The sequence below is a fragment of the Phyllostomus discolor genome, chromosome 6 (assembly GCF_004126475.2).
Source record: "Phyllostomus discolor isolate MPI-MPIP mPhyDis1 chromosome 6, mPhyDis1.pri.v3, whole genome shotgun sequence".
Lineage (NCBI taxonomy): Eukaryota > Metazoa > Chordata > Mammalia > Chiroptera > Phyllostomidae > Phyllostomus > Phyllostomus discolor.
In genome coordinates this window covers 108,975,585-108,996,730 of record NC_040908.2, presented here as the reverse complement: position 1 = coordinate 108,996,730, position 21,146 = coordinate 108,975,585, and the positions used below count along the sequence as shown (strand labels likewise).

General features: G+C 35.9%; 1 protein-coding gene across 2 annotated transcripts in view; it reads left to right on the top strand.

The window, feature by feature from the left end:
* The window catches only part of TMEM135 (transmembrane protein 135), a 320,100-nt gene that overhangs the window by 289,738 nt on the left and 9,216 nt on the right, over positions 1 to 21,146 (top strand). For both annotated transcript variants that reach the window (XM_036028704.1, XM_028516386.2), the window contains exons 7-11: positions 3,426 to 3,467; positions 10,987 to 11,133; positions 13,569 to 13,638; positions 16,971 to 17,138; positions 20,204 to 20,267. In XM_036028704.1, coding sequence (XP_035884597.1) covers positions 3,426 to 3,467; positions 10,987 to 11,133; positions 13,569 to 13,638; positions 16,971 to 17,138; positions 20,204 to 20,267 — 491 coding nt within the window. The remainder of the gene's footprint in view (positions 1 to 3,425; positions 3,468 to 10,986; positions 11,134 to 13,568; positions 13,639 to 16,970; positions 17,139 to 20,203; positions 20,268 to 21,146) is intronic.

Here is a 21,146-nt window from a genome sequence, read left to right as displayed (position 1 = left end):
GTACTCATTGCCTAGATAATTGTTTCTCGTTCCATGAAAAAAGTATAACTTATGCATGAATCGAGTTTCATTTTTGAACCCAAACTTGTAAAGCCAGCTGCTTGCTTCCTCAACATTCTCATTTATAGCTGATATGCCCCCCAAACTTAGCATGTACAAAACGAAACTTCGATTTTTTTCCCTGAAACCTGTTTCTCCCATGGCCTTTCTCACTTCAGTAAATGGACATTTTATCATTCCATTTGTTCAAACTGAAAATATTTCAATACTTTTTAAATTCTCTTCTGCTCTTACCCCACATTGAAACCATCAAGAAATCTCACCAATTCTGCGTCTGAAATACATTCAGAATCTTACCACTTTTCTCCACCTCTACCACCAGGACCTAGTGAAGCCACAGTCATGTTTCTCCTGGGGATCAACCTCCCTGCTTCTAGCGGTGTCCTCCTGCAGTCTGTTTCCCAACCAGCAACCAGATTGCCTTAAAATTTAAAACAGATCTTGTCACCACTCCTCAGCTGAGAACCTTCCAAATTTCTTAACATGCCAAAAGGGCCCTCTCTATAAGACTTGTAGGCCACTCTCTCCCTCCACACAGTACCATGGCCTCATCCCCTGCCACTGTTCCCCCACCCTCTTCTGCCCCAGCCACAGTGGTCTACTTGTCCTTCTCCTTCCGTTCCAGGCAGAGCCCGCCTCAGGGGCTGTGCACTAGTTCTTCCTTCAATCTGAAGTGTTCCTCCCTCAATTCAGTAAAGTTTCTGATCAAATTACCAGATTTCACCTCAGAGAGGCCCTTCCTGACCACACTGTGTGAAAAGATGTGGTCTGGCTCCATCACTGTTTCTCGCCTTACTCTACTTTTCTCTTTGTCATAGCAATTTTCAGCGCGTGACACACACAGTCCTGCAGAAGTAAGGCCTGCTGGAGTGTGGCTGGTAGGGTAATAATATGGGTGTAATAATGTATAGCTTTAATTTGAACATTTCACCTAAAATGTCATATGGTGTGCTTGAGTGTGGTATTCATATATTACAGAATTACATGCTTATGATTTTATAATAAAAGAAGGGCGTTACTTGTGTCAGACCCCGTATTTACTTTTTAAATTACAACTCTCCCCAGCCTAGAATGTCAGCCTTTGGAAAGCAGGGGATTCTTTTGTTCACTGTTATATCCTTACAACCTAGTGCTTATACGCGTAGTAGGCACTCAGTCAATATTTGTTGAATAAATCAGTGAGCCTCAATACTTGAATGGGGAATGTGGTTGAATTTACATTATAATAACCAAATCCATGGAATAGTGAGGAACCTTCTAATGGGGTCTGCTTTGTATAAATCTTTGTGTTTATGTCATACTTCTTACATTTAACACAGAGTACAATAGTGTTTCATAGTTAGGTTAAGGCTCAAACAATACTCTTGGTGTCAAAATGCAGGGCAGTATTACTATTTTAAAGATTCTTTTTGTGGGAATAATTACTTTTTTGTTCTTTTGACATAGGCATCTGACCCCCAATTACACTAAAAGACCTTATACACATGAATGGAAAGAAGAATAGCCCCTTTTGAGTCGGGGCTGAGACTTTATCAATATAAAGTGCTTCCCACAGGGTTCTGCTGAAAGAACCAAACTTCCATCATAATGAAATTGCAAATTCATTTGTATATGCCCTTTTTTATTTGAAAGCTACTTTTTGATGTTTGGTCTGCAATTAGATTTATTGTTGAAGGTCACAATATGCAATCCTGACTACTCCAAGTTGTCAGAATCCTTTATCTGTTCAGCATCGCACAAAGATAAATGGGGATCTTTTAACAATAACGTACTAAAGCCAGAATGTGTTCCCAGTTGTATATAACCTTTTAATCAATCTGCTGCTTTCTGTTTTCCAGTCTGTAGACTGCTAGCCTACGCCCTCACCAGCACACCTAGCTAGAAATTACCCAATTATGGGTTTTAAATTACTGAGAAACACTTTCTTCACATAGAAAAAGATAAGTTTAAGATTTTTAATGCTACATTTTCCCATGCACAGTTTTAGGCTAACACAGGAATTCTTTTGTCTCTACTCTCATTCTGTAGGTACTTATGTAGGTGTGTTAGCTAAATTCGGTGGTTCCATTTCTCACTCTTAAGATGACCACAAAGTAGATCATGTTGCTTAAATGATGTGAATTCTTAAGTGGTTTAAAAATCTCTGTGCACATGGATTAAATTCTTTTCTGAGATTTTATATACCCCAATAAAATGTTCATATCTAAAATTGTAAGGCAGATTTCTTATATTTTTGTACATTTTCTTTGTGACCTGTTATAAAAAGCTTTACAGAGAGAAGTACCCGATTACACTTAGGTTGTATTATACTTTTTATCCAAGATTAGCGAGGGTCATAATAACATATATTAGAATATCATTATATCACCAATCTTTATAGTTCTCCAAGGGATTTTGATACTATACCTAGAAGTTCTTTAGTAACTTGATTATACCTACAAAGTGGACCATTAACACCAGTGTAGTAATGTCCTCATTTTAAAATTTTGTTAAAATATTTTTTGCATTTCTGACTTTTTTCTTAATTGTTATATAGTTTGAGTCTTTTCTGATTAAAAAGAACATACTTTTTCAGGAGGACGCATAAGAGAAAACCATGACTTTTAAGTTCATGAACATTGTTTTCCCTGAATTCTGACTACTGTTTATTTTGTGACATCTGGGAAGTTGCTGCATTTTGGGAGGGCTCTGCATCACGGTGGAGTAGAGAAACAGCTATTCATAGAGTTGCGATGCAATTAAGTTAGACAACACGTATGAAGGGCCCAAAGCAGTGCCCAGCAAGAGGAAGCACTCATTAAATATTATTTGGAATCCTGTCTCCGTGCTCTCCCCCTACCCCTTTCTTGTTCCCCCGCTATGTTATCTGATTGGGCTTACTCAGAAGTGCAAACTGTCGAACTAAACTTGAAGCTTTCTTGTGTGCCTGCCAACTCTACAAAACTCTGCATTCATTGAATTAGTAAGTAGGGAGAAGTCAGGACCTTGAATTGACCTATACATAATACCCAGCAGGTGTATGTGCCCTTTTACTTCAAAACAAATTGCTCCCCCATAGATTGGGTAGAATGAAGAATGCTCCACTCCCAACCTTCATTTCAAGTCCACATGGAGCCCTTAAGATTTACTTTGCCTTAAGTTATGTTAATATGACATAGGAAAACATTATCATTTTAATCATTTTGTGTAAGATGGTTTTCTTCATTGTTGTTTGTTTGAAGATTGGTACTGCTCTGATTATTGTCCTAGAAGAGTTTTACCTTTAAAGAAGTAATCATTTTTCAGGAGAATTTTAATAGCTATTTAATGTACTGTTTTATATCTCAAAACATGTTATTTAATCATTGTAAATTTTAATGTTTTAGGTGTAAAGATGGTTTGAAAGGATTTACGTTCTCTGCACTTAGGTAAGTAGCATATTTTATTTACCTTTATGTTAAGCAAATTTGCAAGTTAACATTTTTTTAAAAGTAAAATTATTACATATATTTTAATATTTATTGACTCAGTTTTTAAGTTGAAAGTAATTTTAGAAGTCACAAAAGTAACTTTGTGAATATTTCATTAAAGAGAAATTTATTAGATATTTTCCCTCTAAATAACCAATCAACATCTGCTTTGGGACCAGTTGTGTGCCTTGTATCAAGGGGTATTAGAAAATAATTACCAGAATGCTCTCCTTAGGTAGCTTAAAAAGACAGAGCTACACGTGAGCAATTACTGGAAATTAAGCACTTAATGGTGTGGTACCAGATTTCGAGCTTCTTTAGGGCAGGAGTCGTGTGTTGTCAAACACCCCTCACCACAGTGATGGGCACGTGGCAGCTATGGTGGAAGCGTTAGTTAACATTAGCATTGTATGTTAACATATAGTTTACCAAACATTTTCACATACATACATTAGAAAACTAATTTTCATAATTCTCTGAGATGGGTATTTTCGTGCCCATGTGACATGATGAAAATTTAGGCTTAGAATGTTTGACTAATTTAATTTCACACCACACACTGACTATATATATTGTACTCCAAACTCAGTATTTCTTCAGTTTATGTTGTAAATACTACTGGTGTTCTTCTCCAAAGTGCATACAGTAAATGCTTAATGAAGATTAGTCGTGTGGTGTTTACTGCAAATGTAGAAGGAAATAATCAGGGTGAGCTTAAATATTAGGAGCTTTTATATGATTATCTTATAAGATTATTTTGAGGGTCATATGAGTTAATGTATGCTTAAAAATTTTGACTGTTATTTAAAATTTGTACTTATCAATTACAGTTGACATATATTAGTTTCAGATGTATAACATATGATTAGACATTTATATAACTTATGAATTGATCAGATAAGTCTAGTGTCCATCATTATGACAGTAGTATTGACTATATTCTCTACGCTGTACTTTACCTTCCAGTGACTGTTTTTGTAACTGGCAATTTGTACATGTTAATTCCTTCGCCTTCTCACCCGTCCCCTAATTCCCGTCCCATCTGGCAACCACCGGTTTGTTCTCAGCACCTATGAGTTTATTATGTTCATTTACTTTGTTTTTTAGATTTGACATATAAGTTAAAACATACAGTATTTGTCCTTCTTTGTCTCAATTCACTTAGCATAATACCCTGTAGGTCTATCTATGTTGTCACAAATTGCAAGATTTCATTCCTTTTTTAAGGTTGAGTAATATTTCCTTGTATATATACAACACATCTTTATCCATTTGTCTGTTGGCAGACTTTGCTTGCTTTTGTATCGTAGCTATTATAAATAATGCTGCGGTGTACATAGGGGTGCATATACTTTATAAATTAGTGTTTGGGATTTCTTCAGATAAATACCTAGAAGTGGAATTGCTGAGTCATATGGTAGTTTTACTTTTGATGTTTGAGGAACCTCCATACTCTTTTCCATAGTGGCTGCACCAGTTTGCAGTTCTGCCAACAATGCATGCATGAGGGTTCCCTTTTCTCCACATCCTCTCCAACACTTGTTGCTTGTTGATTTATTGGTAGTAGCCATTCTGACAGGTGTGCGGTGGTATCTCATTGTAGTTTTAATTTGCATTTCTCTGATGATTAGTGAAGTTGACCATCTTTTAATATATCTATTGTCCATCTATATGTCCTCTTTGGAAAAGTGTCTATTCAGATCCCTGCTCATTTTTAAATCAGATTGGTAATGTATTAATTTTTTTGGTGTTAAGTTGTATGAGTACCTTATATGTTTTGGATATTGACCTTTTGTGGGGTGTATCATTGGTGAATATATTCTTCCATTCTGTAGGTTGTCTTTTCGTTTTGTTGATGATTTTCTTCCTTGTACAAAAACTCTTTAACTTGATGTAGTCTCATATGTTTATTTTTCTTTGTTTCCCTTGCCTGAGGACACATATCCAAAAAATTACTAAGAGCATTGTCAAAGAGTGTACTGCCTCTGTGTTATTCTGGGAGATTCATGGTTTGGGATTTTCAGTTTAAGTTTTTAATCCATTTTGAATTTATTCTTGTATACAATGTAAGAAAGTCATCCAGTTTCATTTTTTTTGCATGTTTCTGTTTAGTAATCCCAACACCATTTATTGAAAATACTGTCTTTACTCATTTTATATTCTTGCTTCTTTTGTCATAGATTAATTGACCATATAAACATTGGTTTATTTTGGGTTTTCTATAATGTCCCATCGATCCATGTGTGTGTGTTTATGCCAGCCATGCTGTTTTTGATCACTATAGCCTTATAGTAGTTTGATGTCAGGTAGCAACCTCCAAGTTTGTTCTTTCTCAAGATTGCTTTGACTATTGGGATCTTTTGTGATTCCATATAAATTTTAGAATAATTTGTTTTATTTCATAAAAAATATTGGTATTTTGATAGGGGTTGAATTGAATCTGTACATTGTCCATATTTATGGACATTTTAACAATATTAATTTTTCCTACCCATGGGCATGGCATATGCTTCTATTTATTTATACCTTCTTCAGTTTCTTTCTTCAGTATCTTAGAATTTTCTGAGTACAGTCCTTTTATCTCCTTGGTTAAATTTATTTTTAAAAAAGATTTTATTTATTTTTGGAGAGAGGGAAGGGAGAGAGAAAGAGAGGGAGAGAAACATCAATGTGTGGTTACCTCTCATGTGCCCTCTACTGGGGACCTGGCCTACAACCCAGGCATGTGCCCTGACTGAGAATCGAACTGGCGACCCTTTGCTTCACAGTCCAGTGCTCACTCCACTGAGCCACACTAGACAGGGCTTCCTTGGTTAAATTTATTCCTAGGTATTTTTAGTGCAATTTTAAATGGGATTGGTTTTATAATTTCTCCTTATGAATGCTCATTACTGGAGTATAACAGTGTGACAAATTTCTGTATATTAAATTTGCATATTACTATTTACTACCTTCCTGAATTTGTTTATTCTATTAATTTTTTGCTGGATTCTTTAGGGTTCATCATGTTTCTTATTCTTTTGTTTCCATATGTTATTGACTTTTTCTAGTGTCATATTTGTATTCCTTTCTCTTTATTTCTTGTAGATTTTTGGTTTGTGGTTACCATGTGCTTTGTGTATGCCACGCTATTTATAGCAGCCCACTTTAAATTGATGGCACTTAAGTTCAAACACATTTTAAAACTACACAATTTTTAGTCACCCCTTCCATGTTTATGTTTTTGTCTTTATTTTTTTTACTTACTGTGTGTGTTTGTATCCCCTTATTGTAGTAATTAGACATCTACTTTTTACTTTTGCCTTTTAACCTTTGTACTAGCTTTGTAGTTAGTTGATCCACTGCTTTTACTTTTGCCTTTGTGAGAATTTTCTTTCTTATATTTTCTTACTCATATTTTTGACCTTTTATTTTCTACTTAAAGAACTCCCTTTAACATGTCTTGTACTGACATTTTAGTGGTAATGAACTCCATTAGCTTTTTCTGAGAAGCTCCAAGAGCTTTGTCTGGGAAGCTCTTTATCGCTCCTTTGATTCTAAATGATAGCCTTGCTGAGTATAGTAATCTTGGTTGTAGGTCCTTGATTTTCATCACTTTGAATATTTTGTGCCAGTCTCTTCTAGCCTACAGAGTTTCTTTTGAAAAATTAGTTTATAGTCCTATAGGAGCTATCTTATATGTAACTAACTGCTTTTGTCTCACTTCTTTTATGATTCTTTATATTTCACCTTTGACGTTTTAATTATGATGTGCCATGGTGTGGGCTTCTTTGGGTTCATCGTGTTTGTGACTCTCTGTGCTTTGTGGACTTGTACGTCCATATCCACTGCCAGGTTAAGGAAGATTTCGGGCATTATTTCTTCAAAAAGCATTTCAGTTCCTTGCTCTCTTCTCCTTCTGGTGCCACTATGATATGAATGTTGGTACACTTGATGTTGTCCCAGGGTTCCCTTAAACTATCTTAACTTGTTCTTAATTCTTTTTTTCTTGTTTCTGATGGGGTGTTTCCTTCAGCTTTGTCTTCCAGATTGCAGATTTGATCATCTACTTCATCTAATCTGCTCCTGATTCTCTGTAATGTATTCTTCAATTCCTTGTATTTGTTATTTTCGACTTACTCTTTTTTTATGTTTCCTATCTATTCATTGATGTTCTCACTGAGTTCATCTATTTTTCCCCCAAGTTCCTTGAACATCCTTACAACCATTGTTTTGAACTCTGCATCTAGCAAATCAATTGCCTCCATTTTATTTAGTTCTTTTTCTGAAGTTTTTCTCCTGTTCTGTTCCTTCATTTGGGACATGTTTCTTTCTCTCTACATTCTGGCTGACTCTTTCTGTTTGTTTCCGTGCATCAGGTAGATCTTTTATGCCTCCCAGTCTCAGCAGAGTGGCCTTCTGTGTAGTAGGTGTTCTGTGAGGCTTGGTGGTACTGTCTCCCTATTCAATTCAGCTGGTGCTTTAGATGTGTCTCTCGTGCATGTTGTGTGTGCCCTTCTGTTGTAGTTGAGCTTTCATTGCTATTGGGATGTCAGTGGGTAGGATTGTCTCTAAGGCTGACTTGCTATGAGGCCTGCCTGTGAAGACCCCCCCATCCTGCCCCATAGAGGAGCAGTTGCTTTAGTGGGCTCTGGTGACAGCAAAGTCTGCCCTTGGGGTGTGTTGTTTGTGGAGCTGGTTGGGTGCTGCTGTGGTGTAATTTGAAGCTGGCTACCAGGTTTGTTGATTCTGGAGGCCCTTGGGAGGGGCCCTGATATAGGCCGAGGTCAGCTAGTTGAAACTTGTAGTGGAAGGTAATGAAGACCTAAGGACTGACCGACCTTCCTTCCTTCCTTCCTTCCTTCCTTCCTTCCTTCCTTCCTTCCATCCTTCCTCCCTCCCTCCCTCCCTCCCTCCCTTTCCTTTCCTTTTTCCTTCCCTCCCTTTCCTTTCCTTTCCTTTCCTTTCCTTTCCTTTCCTTTCCTTTCCTTTCCTTTCCTTTCCTTTCCTTTCCTTTCCCTTTCCCTTTCCCTTTCCCTTTCCCTTTCCCTCCCTTTCGCTCCCTTTCCCTCCCTTTCGCTCCCTTTCCCTCCCTTTCCTTTCCCTCCCTTTCCTTTCCCTCCCCTCCCCTCCCCTTCCTTTCCTTTCTTTTTGCTTTCCCTCCACTCCTCAATACCAGCCCCTGAAACTTAAGTGCTTGGAAAAAGGTGCTATTAATGAAATCAGAATACATGCAAAAAAATTGCTTTGGAGGGAACAAATTGAGTCCACTGTGTGATTAAGAATATCTTTGGTTGTGGAAACTCTATGCTAACAATAACTAAGTCATAATACACAGCAGTAATTTCTTCATATTATAGTTTTCATTAAAAGACTATAAAACTTTTTAGAAAATAACTTTTTGTTGTTGCATTGGCTATAATTTTGTGTTAAATTGAAATTTGGTAACAGCCAAAAGTTGGTTTTCCTAAAGAGAAAACTTTGTCCTTGTTCCTGCCTCTCTTCTTAGCCTCCCAGCATCCTTGCAAAACTCAAAATGCATCAGATATTTTTGTGTCACTTATTCAAATCCTTATATAATAAAAGGTTCATTTGGTCTGTTTGTGCTTAAGTTCTCTGTATTATAGAAGACTATTCTGGAAAGTAGTGGTTATTAATTCTAGATAGAGTCAAGGACAGAACCATGTAAGAAGAGCCAGTGTGGGGGTCTGAATGTATTCTCAGTCTTCCTCATCATAGTTCAATCATCAGAGTACACATAGCTTGGTCATTAAGAATCCATGCTTTAGAGCCAGACAGTTCTGGGTTGAAATAAATATTGATGCTGTTGGCTGTAGATATGATGCTTTTTCCTGCTAATTCTCATGGAAATCATGGCACCTACTTCATAGTGCTGCTATGAGGATTTAATAATTCAGTATTTGTAAAAGGCCCAGTACTCTTCCTGTCATGTAGTAAGTGCTCAGAAAGTGCTAGTTGTCATTGTATTTATTCATTCAGTGTGTGTCAACTAAATATTTACTATATGCCAGGTAATGTGTTGTGCACCAGGATATAATAGCAAAGAAGATAGGCAGAGTCTCAAAGACCTTGCTTGCAGTTTGGTCAGATGTAAGCTACTGTAAAGTGCTTCAGAACTGGGCTTCATTGGGCTCTGAGAACACAAAGGAAGAATTGTTAACTCACTCCATCTTGGAGTGGGAGCAGCTTCTCCAAGGAAGTGGTTTCTAATTCAAGATGGTCAGTACTGGCCAAAATACCAACAGCCTTATGAAATGTGTGGGAGATATTATTGTATCTCTTCTAGCCTAGTTTGTCTTGTTTACAAAGAACAGTAGGACAGATCTCAAACTCCCCATGCACACCCACGATTAAGAACCAAATTCTTGTGGACGAATAGTTAGTTACCAAGGCTGCACAGCAGCCCTGTGGTGACAAGCAGCCTCACTGCACACCCCTTACAATCTGATAAAGTAAGTCAGATTTTTTTCCAAGTTTGTCAGAATGGGATGGATTGCACTTGTTTATTTCTATCTTTTCAGAGTGTTTAAATTTTCTTATTATATTTGTCATAGGTCCCGTGTTCCACAATTATAGTGTAGTACCATTGATCCTGTTTTATCTATATTTTATGATATTTTCTGAAAATTCATCAGGTAGAAACTGTTTCCTGAGTAAAGCTTAGTTATTCTTTAAAAGAGCAATGGCTCCTAAAAATGAAGGTGCAAAGAGCACAGATGAAAACCTCACTGAAGAATGCTGATTGAGTTATGTCTAAAGGTGGTAACTTGTGTTTGCATCATCTTTGGAGAAACATTGTCCAGTTTTAATGAAACAGGAATGTTGTCTTCTCTTGGGTGTTAGGTTTTTCCCTAAAGAAATAAGCAGAGAGGAATAACATAGAATTTAAGATTTTCTCATGGATGGAATAACATGAGGATACATGGAATTTTAATCATTTTCTCACTCTCATATTTTAGTTTCCTCTGTTTATTCATGTGTATATAGATGCCTTCATACAGCACTGGAGCTGTTTAAAGTGACATTAGATATAAGTTTACACTGAAAAATGAGAAACACATTCAATTGTAACTATTAGGTTTTAAAGAAAAATGAATTTTTGTCATAAAGTAATAGATTTGAGTTAATAGTTCATCTGCTTCTTTGTTTGAAAACTTTAAGTGTGTAATACCTTTAAAAAATAGTGACTTAAGTTAAAAGGGTTATAAAAGTACTATGCTATTTTTACTTGGTCAATTTAATTTTAAAATACCTGCATTGTTAAACAAATGCAGGTATTTTAAACATTTTTGAGTATTCAGATTTCAAAAGCCTATGTTTTACATGGTGATTAGATTTTATATAAATTGTGAAAGAATATTATTTCAAATGATAAGGGACTTTCCAAAGTTTATTAATATGTAAACAAAATCAGTTTATTTTTCCCCGTGATTTTTCTAAAGGAGAAAAATGCCTCACAGGGTGCTTTTTTCTCCAGGTTCATTGTCGGGAAGGAGGAAATCCCCACACACTCTTACTCACCAGAGACGGCACACGCAAAAGTGGAACAGAAGACAGAACAGCAGGAGGAGAAGTCAAGAGGAATGCACGTCATTGCCCTAGTCAGGAGGCTTGTGGATTCAGTGTGAGTTCTTTATCTTGGTATTTTAGCATATTTCATCTTTTTTATATATTTGTACCATGCCAAGGTATTCTTGTTTTTTTTTCTTAGGCGACAATAATATTTTTTTTTACCAGAAATTGTGCAGAATTTTATAAAAGGTACATGATGGCAAGTGAATATTGTTTATTATTTCGTCCAGGACTATAGACCATCCAGGACTATAGCCTTTAAATTAGGTTTATATAAAATTGAAATACTTTTCTATTGCAAACCAGGTGGACTTGCAGGAGACCAGAATGGGGGAACTTTAAGAACAATGAATACATGCTAACCCAATGTGTCAGGTGTGCAAAGGAGAAAGAAAGGCCCTGAGAGATTCAAGAAGATTCAGGAATAATAAGGAACAAACTTTAAGTGTGGGATATTTTGTAAGAGTGGACATTTTTAGGGCTTTGGAAATAAAATACATATTTCTTTATTATACAAAGAAGTCTATATTTCATACAAATAATCCTTTATTTGTACTTCAAGTATAGATATTTAAGAAAATAAAGTTAATGACTTAAAATTAAATCAACCAATTAAAATAATCTTGGTAATGATGTTTTAGAGAATATGACATAGTAGACAATATAGAAAGTTAGAGGATCAGTTATGGGAACCTGAGACCCTTTAAGAAAATCAGAAGACCTATGTTTGACTCCCATTTTGCCCCTGCTGGCTTTGTGGCTTTGATTTAAACACCTGTACTCCAAAGCCCTCATGGGTTACCTAGGGTTAATAATCTCTATCAAGGAGTATTGTTCGCTTTAAATGAAGTAATATACAACTTGCTTCCCATACATGAGCACAGAGTAAGTGCTCAGATTTTTTATTGAATTTAAAGACTTTCTCTTCATTTCAGCATACACTGCATACAGAAGCTAAGAGGAAAGAAAGGAATAATAGATGGCAGGAATAATTGTGGTAGTGATCTTATTAAGCAAGTTCAAAATAGTTAGGAGTTACCTCTGTGGAAAGAAGGGAAGGGGATTCCTCTTAATGGGCGTGGTGTCCACAAGAATTGCAGGGGAATGCAGAGAATGTGTTCTGTGGGTGAATGGTGCCCTGGTGTTGGAACTGGTCAGGTCACGGCAAAACTCGTCCACTGGTGTGAAAGTAGACGTGGGATAATACAGAAGCAAAGCATGTGACACAGGAGGAAAGGGGTAGTTCAGGACTTAGGAAGCTGTTTTAATAAAAGTGTAAGGAAAGAGTAAATGACAGCACAGTTGATACCAGAATTTAACTTCACCAGCAAAGAGAGTTAATAATTTGTGTAGTTCTGGTAGTAATAGCTGAGAAATGTCTTTGAAGAGGACACTTAGGTGTATGAAGAGTGATGGTTTACATAGGCAGTTCTTCACACTTTTGTCGAGTGATTCACACCTTTAATCACTCGACAGCTGTACACGACCAGGTCTGTTATCTCATTCTAATGGTGCAGAGCCCTGTTCGACATGCGCCACCGCTGTCACCCTGAGTGGTAAAGGCTGCCTGTGTACTCCAGCCACAGTGCAGAATTGGACTTCGGAAAAGGTCTTGCTAATCAGTTTGTAAATGGAATTGGAGAGATGTGGAGCCAGAATATTGCTCTATGAGTAATTGTTAAAAGTAGGAAAGAACTAATGTTCCATCCACGAAGCTAATTAACGAACTACAGTCTGAAAGAGTTACAGAGACTGCTCTTCAAAGACAAAAGGGGAGAGCTAAACCTATATTAGATGTTTTAGTTACTTTTTTATGCCTGTAGCGAATAAATGGTGCTGGAGTCACATACCAAATTGTTACAATGAGTGTGTGTTGAACGGTAGTCCTCCCAGCAGAAATGTTTATTAAACACTAGAGGACTAAGTGCTTTACAGTGAAATTACAAATAACCTACTTTTGAATTCCCCCATGATTTATATCTATATTTATTTTAAAAATGGAATTTTGAATTCTAATACTGTATCATGTTTCTTTTCCAGATGTTTTCTCTCAAATATAATTAAGTATAAATTCCTGTAACCTGAACACATTCTCACTATGATTTTTGCTCAAGTACTGACTTCATGGATGATTTATGAGCATTATACTCTACAATAAGTGATTTAAAGCTTCTAAAAGATTTGGAAGAGTAAAAAGAGCTATATACATATTTCTGATATTTAGTCACAGATATTTACCAATAGGGCTTTTCTGTTCCACATTCAGATGTTTTGACTACAGCCATGTATTTTATACAGTGTATCAAATGGTGAGCAACAAAGAAAGAATGTCTTTTATTTTTGCTTCTGTATGTCCTAAGAAACCAAAAGATATACATATTTAGAAACAAGTAGGTAATTTTTTCTGCCTTTTGGTTAGAGAAGTTTAAGCATATCTGCACACACGCACACATTTTCATTATAACTGGGTGTTTGCTTTAATTGCAGATGTAAGCACGGACCAAGGCATAGATGTTGCAAACACTATGAAGATAATTGCATCTCTTATTGCATTAAAGTAAGTATATAAAAGTATCTTTGGTATTAACCACAGGGAATATGTATAGAAAGAACTTATTTATTAAAACATAATTTCAAAGGAAAAGAAAACATTGACAATAATTGCTGGCATTCTTTGATTTGAAGAATAAGATTTGTGAGGTATAGATAACAATTTAGCTTAATACTCACTGAATCTTTAGTTAAATAATTTTAAATTTTGCTTACTTAAAAATTAGTGTGAAACTTATGAAAAGAGTAGGTGAAGCAACAACAACAAAAAAGACAGAAAAAGGAAGTCATTAAATTTTGCACTTTTCAGCAGGTCCTCATTAGAGTACGTGCTTGAACGAGGCCCCTGGACTACACTGTGTGCTGTCAGGCCGCAGTCACACGCACACACACTGCATGGTCGGGGATGGTGGAGTTTGGTTTTGGACTTGACAAGCTGTTACCTTTTTTAAAGCATGGAGTGTCACTGGAGCATGTACACAGTTGCTCTATATTAAGAGAGCTTGCTATGCCCGCTGACATAAATTCCTTACTTCCTAATATATTAGTGTACTGGCATGTCTGTCCCTACCCACCCCCAGCCCATGCGTGCTGTCTCCCAAACCCTTTACTTCCAGCTCTGAGAAGGAAGTTATTTTCATTGCAGTTAGTCTGGCACAGATGGTACCACCTGCTACGGGTTCTTTTTGGGTGGTACTGTAGTGATTCTGATGATTTAAAAAGTTTATGTTCTTTCTTACAATGTCTGATCCCTCCTCAGTTGATGGTAAGAACAGAGTTGTACGATACCCCAAAAGACAGCCTCTGCACGATCTCTTGCGAAAGGAGGGGCTGTAGCACATTAGAGCTTCCTAACATGAGTGCTTGCAGCCTAGTGTTGATGGTGGTGTTTGCCTAAGCCAACACTTTACCTTAGGGTCCCCAAAGCTATGACCAGGGATAAAAGCAGTAGAGTATTTTTTCAGTTGTGCAATGGTTTCTGATGACACTCCTTCCAAATCTGATTTCCTGCCCCACTTTTAAAATGGCAAAAAAGCAGAAAAGCATCATTGCTGGCAGCCTCAGAGTCTGCCAGCCTGACGGTCCCCGGAGAGCTGTCCCTCCAACTGGACATAATCCTGCTTCAGGGGGAGCCTCCGACAGGGGACTAGGAGGAGTGTCTGATTAAATCAGAAGCACTTGAGACATTTTGAGAAGAGAGGATATGATATTTTTTAAAAATTATATGAGAACGTTCGTGAGAATTACTAAGCAATGAAACAGTGTAGTCTTTCTTTCAAGTGTGTACCACTGCTGTAAACTTGGTAATTTGTGTATAAGTTGGAATATTTTGTCCGTGAATATAAATTTGGAGATGTGTAGGTGAGGAATTTATACCACAAATATAGTAAAATATTTTGACAGTGTACCTCATTATTCCATGGACTCAGTTACACCACATGGTAAATCATATCCCTGAGTAAATAATCATATGAATTACATTCCCCTCAGCTCACTATATTTCATTTACACTGACTTTTTATTACTTCCTCGTACCTGCCAATCTCATTGTTGGCATTGTGCCTTCTGTCCAAGCTCCCTGAAATGTTTTTCTCATGTTAGCTCCTTTGCTTTTGTGTCTATTGAAATGTCACATCCTCAGTGGCTTTCTCTTACCACTTAATGAAGTCGCCCTGTTAATTTCTCTCCTAGTGCCCTATTTCCTGTAGAACATTTGTGGTAACCTGTAATTATTTTTGTTTATATGCTTACTTATTTACTTTCTCTTCCTCTAATGAGCATGAAAGCCTCAATGAAGGCAAGAACTTTATATCTTTCTCGTTCCTTTCCCCCAGCATCTAAGGGTAATGCTTGGCACATAATAGGCATCCAGTGGGTATTTCCTGATTAGATAAAATGGTGACTGGATAGAGGAATGAATGGCCTCTTAAAAACCACATGAAAACATTGAACATGAGTATGACCTTGAATCTTTAGGTTAATATTATACAATTATCAATGGAAAGATTTAAGTGTGAACATTTCATGCATTAAACTAGTATATACATAGTTTCAGTTAAGCAAATACATAGTGATTTATAGTAATGATTGGACAATTTAATTTTCATTTTTTATTAGTTATTAAATAGTTTCAGGTAGATTAGTGAGTATTTCTTCATAGTAGTTTAGTCTTTTTTCTTTAAAAATAAAAGAAGGCTGCTACCTGGAAGATAAAAACCTGACCTTTGGAACTTAGCAGACACCGGCCACTCAGAGTATAGGCGCTCCAGCAGGGGTGACAATGGAGACCAGGGTCACAATGTATTGTCTGAATCACGTGTAAAATGCTGCTCTTTTTGATAGCACTTGTTTTATGCTTATTGGCATTTCTTAGTCTCTCAGTGTGAACTTGTATCTAAACTTCATTTTCCTAAACACGGAAGTGAAACTGACCAGCACCAGTCACCCTCTCTCTGTCCTGTTTTGCACTATACAAATAGTTGCGGGGAAACGTTGGTAGCAAATATGGATTTGTCCCAGATTTGCTTTGTCAGGTTTTGTTGAGTGAACCTTGAAGCTGCCATTCCCTAGAGATATTTTAGCCTGACCCATTTGGGCACAGAAATAAAAACCTAAATATAATTATTTCTTTTCCTGGGAAAGTCTTTTTTTAAAAAAACATTTTATTTATTTATTTTTAGAGAGGGAAGGGAGGGGGAAAGAGAGAGAGAGGGAGAGAAACATCAATATGTGGTTGCTGGGGGCCACGGCCTGCAACCCAGGCATGTGCCCTGACTGGGAATCCAACCTGCTTTGGTTCTCAGCCCGCGCTCAATCCACTGAGCTATACCAGCCAGGGTGGAAAGTCTTTTAACCTGACCATTTAAAACATTGATACCAAAGGTCTAAACAAATAAGGAAATTATCTTTTATCAAAAGAATCTCTACTCATATTGAGTAAGAGGAGTTTCCAAAAGGATTTGGTTTTATTAACTGTATTTTTTAAATTTCAGTGCTTTTGTTTCTAAAATTTTCAGATGTACTTTACAAATTACAAATCCTGGTTGTTGTCAGCAAAATGCCAAGCAGTGGAAGTTTGGTGCATTAGATAAGCTTGGCTAGTACTTGTGAAACTTTTCAAGTTTTTGTAAATCAGAGAAAGTATATTTACTGCAGGTTTTCCCCTCATTTTTAAGGTAATTAGTTTAAAATTGAGGTTTTAAGATTTAATTTTGAAACTGGCTGTGATATGTACTTGTGTTAATTTTTTGAATCCTGTTTTGATTCCGAGACAGTAAAATTCAACTATCAAACTTCAAAATTTGGTTGTAAATCAGAATCTCCTCCAATTTTCCCTAGGGTTTCATCAGAATGTTCAGCGTGGGATACTTGATCCAGTGCTGCCTCCGAATCCCCTCTGCGTTTAGGCATCTGTTCACAAAGCCATCCCGGCTACTCTCTCTCTTCTACAATAAAGAAAATTTTCAGCTTGGAGCTTTTCTGGGCTCTTTCGTTAGTATATACAAGGTATGGCTTTCAGAAGAGGGACGAAGAATGGGAAATAAATAACATAGCTAATGTTAGAATGTGGTTTAGCCATCACTCATCTATCATTTTTTTAATGCCTCTTTCCATAGTATTGATATGCATCTATATGTATTGGGAATTAAGGCTGGGTAAATTTCTTCTTTTAAATGTTACTTAATATGCTTTAAAGTACAGACACACTTGCATTTATACATAATATTAAAGATTTTTAGACTCATTTTATTTTTTCAGTAACATGCACTGAGAAAATATAAACTTTAATACTTCTAACATCAAAAGTGATATTACTATACATGGTCTACTTATTTTTCTTAATCATATTTAGTATCTGGTTTTAATTTAAACATATTTCAAACCCTCCTAGCTGATGACAACTACTTGATAGAATCAGTATAATTTTCTGTTGTAAGTTATATACAAGCAGTGACTTATTTTCCCTCTTCCACTCACTATTCCTATGACACCCTCTCAGGTAACCAGAGTGAACATTCTTCTACCCTGTTCTGCATGTTTCTGTAAACGTACCCACATGTATATAAGCACACACCTAAACACGTATTTGGATATCATTCACCACACAGTACTTTGCAACTTTAAATAATCTCATTTTGTTTAATGGGAATTACTAATATTTAAGTAATATTACTGACACATTAAACATCTGAAATTTATATTCTAAATCTAAATATAGATTCTTCCCTAGCTGGTGGGGCTCACTGGATTAAGTGCCAGCCAGTGAACCAAAGGGTGGCCTGTTCGATTCCCAGTCAGGGCACATGCCTGGGTTATGGGCCAGGTCCCCAGTAGGGGGTACTTGAGAGGCAACCACACATTGATGTTTCTCTCCCTCTCGTTCTCCCTCCCTTCTCCTCTCTAAAAATAAAATAAATAAAATTTTACAAAAGTGAATGAATGAATGAGTGAATAAAAATGGATTCTAAGTAAATGTGATAACTAACATTGGCCTGTCTGCATATACACAGAGACACACGTTAAACTCAAAATTAATGCTGGAAAAAATTGAATTCTGGCATTATTTTGGTTAAGATGGTTAGGTATCATTTCATGTACAAGTTTACTTATAAAAGATAGTTGTTCACGTTCTTTTTCATTTCTGATTTTATAGTGTTTGTATTTATTCTTAACATAAACTCTTACGTGTTTACATGTAGACTGTCTCCAACATTTTGCTCAGGTTGGTTATTCTCTACCATCTAGCATATCTCAGAGCCTGTTTTTACTTTTTTTGTTTGTTTTTACTTCTGTTACTATTTCTTTGCCTAAGTAATTCAAACTAATGGTATTACACTAAGGAAAATACAGCTGGGCCAGAAAATCTCTTCAAGAAATATTCCTGCAGTGTATTCCAAAGCTGTAGGTAATTTTTAAAAAAAAATTATCAATGCCTTTAGCATCTTCATAAGAATGTAGTCAAGAGGACAAATATACCTTGTTTCTTCCGTGTCTTCTTGGTGAACTGACCCTTTTTTCATTTTGTAATGTTCCTCTTTCCCTGGTGATATTCCCTGTTGTGAAGTCTCCTATGTCTGATGCTAATATAGCCAGTCCAGCTTGCTTCTGATTATACTCGACAGTATATTGTTTCTGTCCTTTTATTTGAATTTTTCTGGGTCTTTGGTGTAAAGGCTGGTTTCTTTTAGATTCCATGTAGTTGGTCCTTTTTTTTATCCAACTTGATAATCTCTGTCTTCTAATTGGTATGTTTAGACTGTTTATACTTAATGTATTTATTTGTTATAGCTGAATTTAAATTTACCTTCCGGCTAATTGTTTTGAATTTATTCCATTTTTATTTTGTTTCTCTTTTTCTTTTTCTAATGGATTTTTAAAAATATATTTTAATTTTTTTTTAATTAAATTTTTTGTATTTTTGTAGTCTGTCTTCACTGTAGTCTTATTATTTACACCTCTTTTTAAAATGTAGTGATTATTTTACATTTATAATAAATGTTTTTAATACTGTTATACCACTTCATTATAGTACACGACTCTTACAACACTATAATTTTGATTTCTCCTCTCCATTTTTATGCTATACACTTATCTTTTTCATAAGTAATAAACCCCACAATGTAATGTTACTCTTTTTATTTTGGATCAGGAGTCAGAAAACTGTTCTGTAAAGGGCCAGATAGTAAATATTTAAACTCTGTGAATGGTACGGCCTCTGTCACAACCACTCAACTCTCTGTTGTGTGAAAGCAGCCAGACCATAGACAATACCTTAGTGAATGAGCATGGTGGTGTGCTAATGAAACTTTGTCACATTGTAATTAGAATTCTGTATACTTTTTACATGTCGCAATTTGTGTTTATTTCTGTCCTTTAGAAGTGTAGAAAATGTTCTTAGCTCATGAGCCATATAAAAACAGACGGCAAGGCAGAGTTGGCTAGTGGGCTGTAGTTTTCTGACCACTGCCTTAGACAGTTGTAATTCAGTTTTACAGCTGTGAAACATAAGAAAAATATGTCATCTTAATTTTACCATTTCCAGAGCTTTTCATTTCTTTTTGCAGATCTAATTTTTTATCTGGTATTATATTCCTTCTGTGTGCAAAACTACCTTTAACATTCCTGGTAGTGCAGGTTTGCAGGTGAATTTTCTCAGCTTTTGTCTGTCTGAGAGAGTTTTTATTTCACCTTCAAACTAAAAATTATTATCTCTGGGTGTAGAATTCTGGCCTGACAGATTTGTGGTTTATCCAGCTTTTTCTCCTTGTTAAGTGGAAGTGATACTTTTTCCCAGCATTCTACTTGTAGGCAAAAGTAGAATCTACAGATTCATTTTGAAGAATCATTACAATAAAAATATTATGGATAATTTCTTAATAGAGCCTATCCAAAAAAGTAACTTTATAACAAGTTATCATTTATAATTATCCCAATCGTGTATTCAGTTAGATTTAGAGAAGATCACCAATTTGCCTCCAAGGTCAGCATAGCGACTCACTCATCACAGATGTGACATGCATTTTTTTCTGGAATGAGACAGCTAAAGTCATTGTGTTTTCTTCCTGATGCAGGGTACCAGTTGCTTCCTACGCTGGATCAGAAACCTGGATGATGAACTACATGCTATTATAGCTGGTAAAGCAATGATTTAAAAAGGATTATTATTGCATCAATCAGTGGTTGAAATGAATCAGATATAGTTTCCAAATTCATCTGATTTCTTTTGTATCTTCTTTTCTCTGTAATAGAATCCCTGTTGAGGCACTAGTCCACCCATTTTATACTTGAGAAGTTTAACATATCAAAGCACTCTTGCCATCTGGCGTTTTGAGTTGGCAATAGAATGACTTGGGTATCTGCCCTCCTACAGGCCAGAAAGCCTAAGGAATGTGTCCCCCCAAAAATGAAGTTTTAAAATATTATAGAGGTGACTGTGGTACAATTTTAAGTACAAATAGATTTCTTAAAATATTCTGTTTTTACCAGTTGGAAGTGGCATATGTTTTAATAATCTTTATTATATTTTAGGAATGTAAATAATTTTATAAAAACTAAAGACATTTTTCTACAATTGCATGTATGGACTAAAGTTGGACAGACAACTTTTCAGACGTTTACTGGTAACTTTCCTACTATTAGAATTCTAGGCCTCCTCCCACCTTGGTTTTCCATTGACAGAATGAAGGTGGTAATAGGGAAATGAGTGTAATGATAGCACTAAAAATAATTTGAGCTGTTAGGAGAATAGATGAATAATTATTTTCACTTAAAATTAGAAATGAAACCAATAGTCTTTAAAAATTATTTTTGAAAATCATTATGTTTGGCAAAATCACCACTGTTTTTAAAGTTAAATTTAGAATGTGACATTTCTTAACGTGTATCAGAACTGTTTGTTCCTAACTCTGAAGGTCAATTTTCTTAATTTAAAAATGTGTGATAATAAGAACTCACCCATTTTAATGTCATCAAGTATATTACTATCCCTGATTTTGATGTAATAAAAGGCACCAC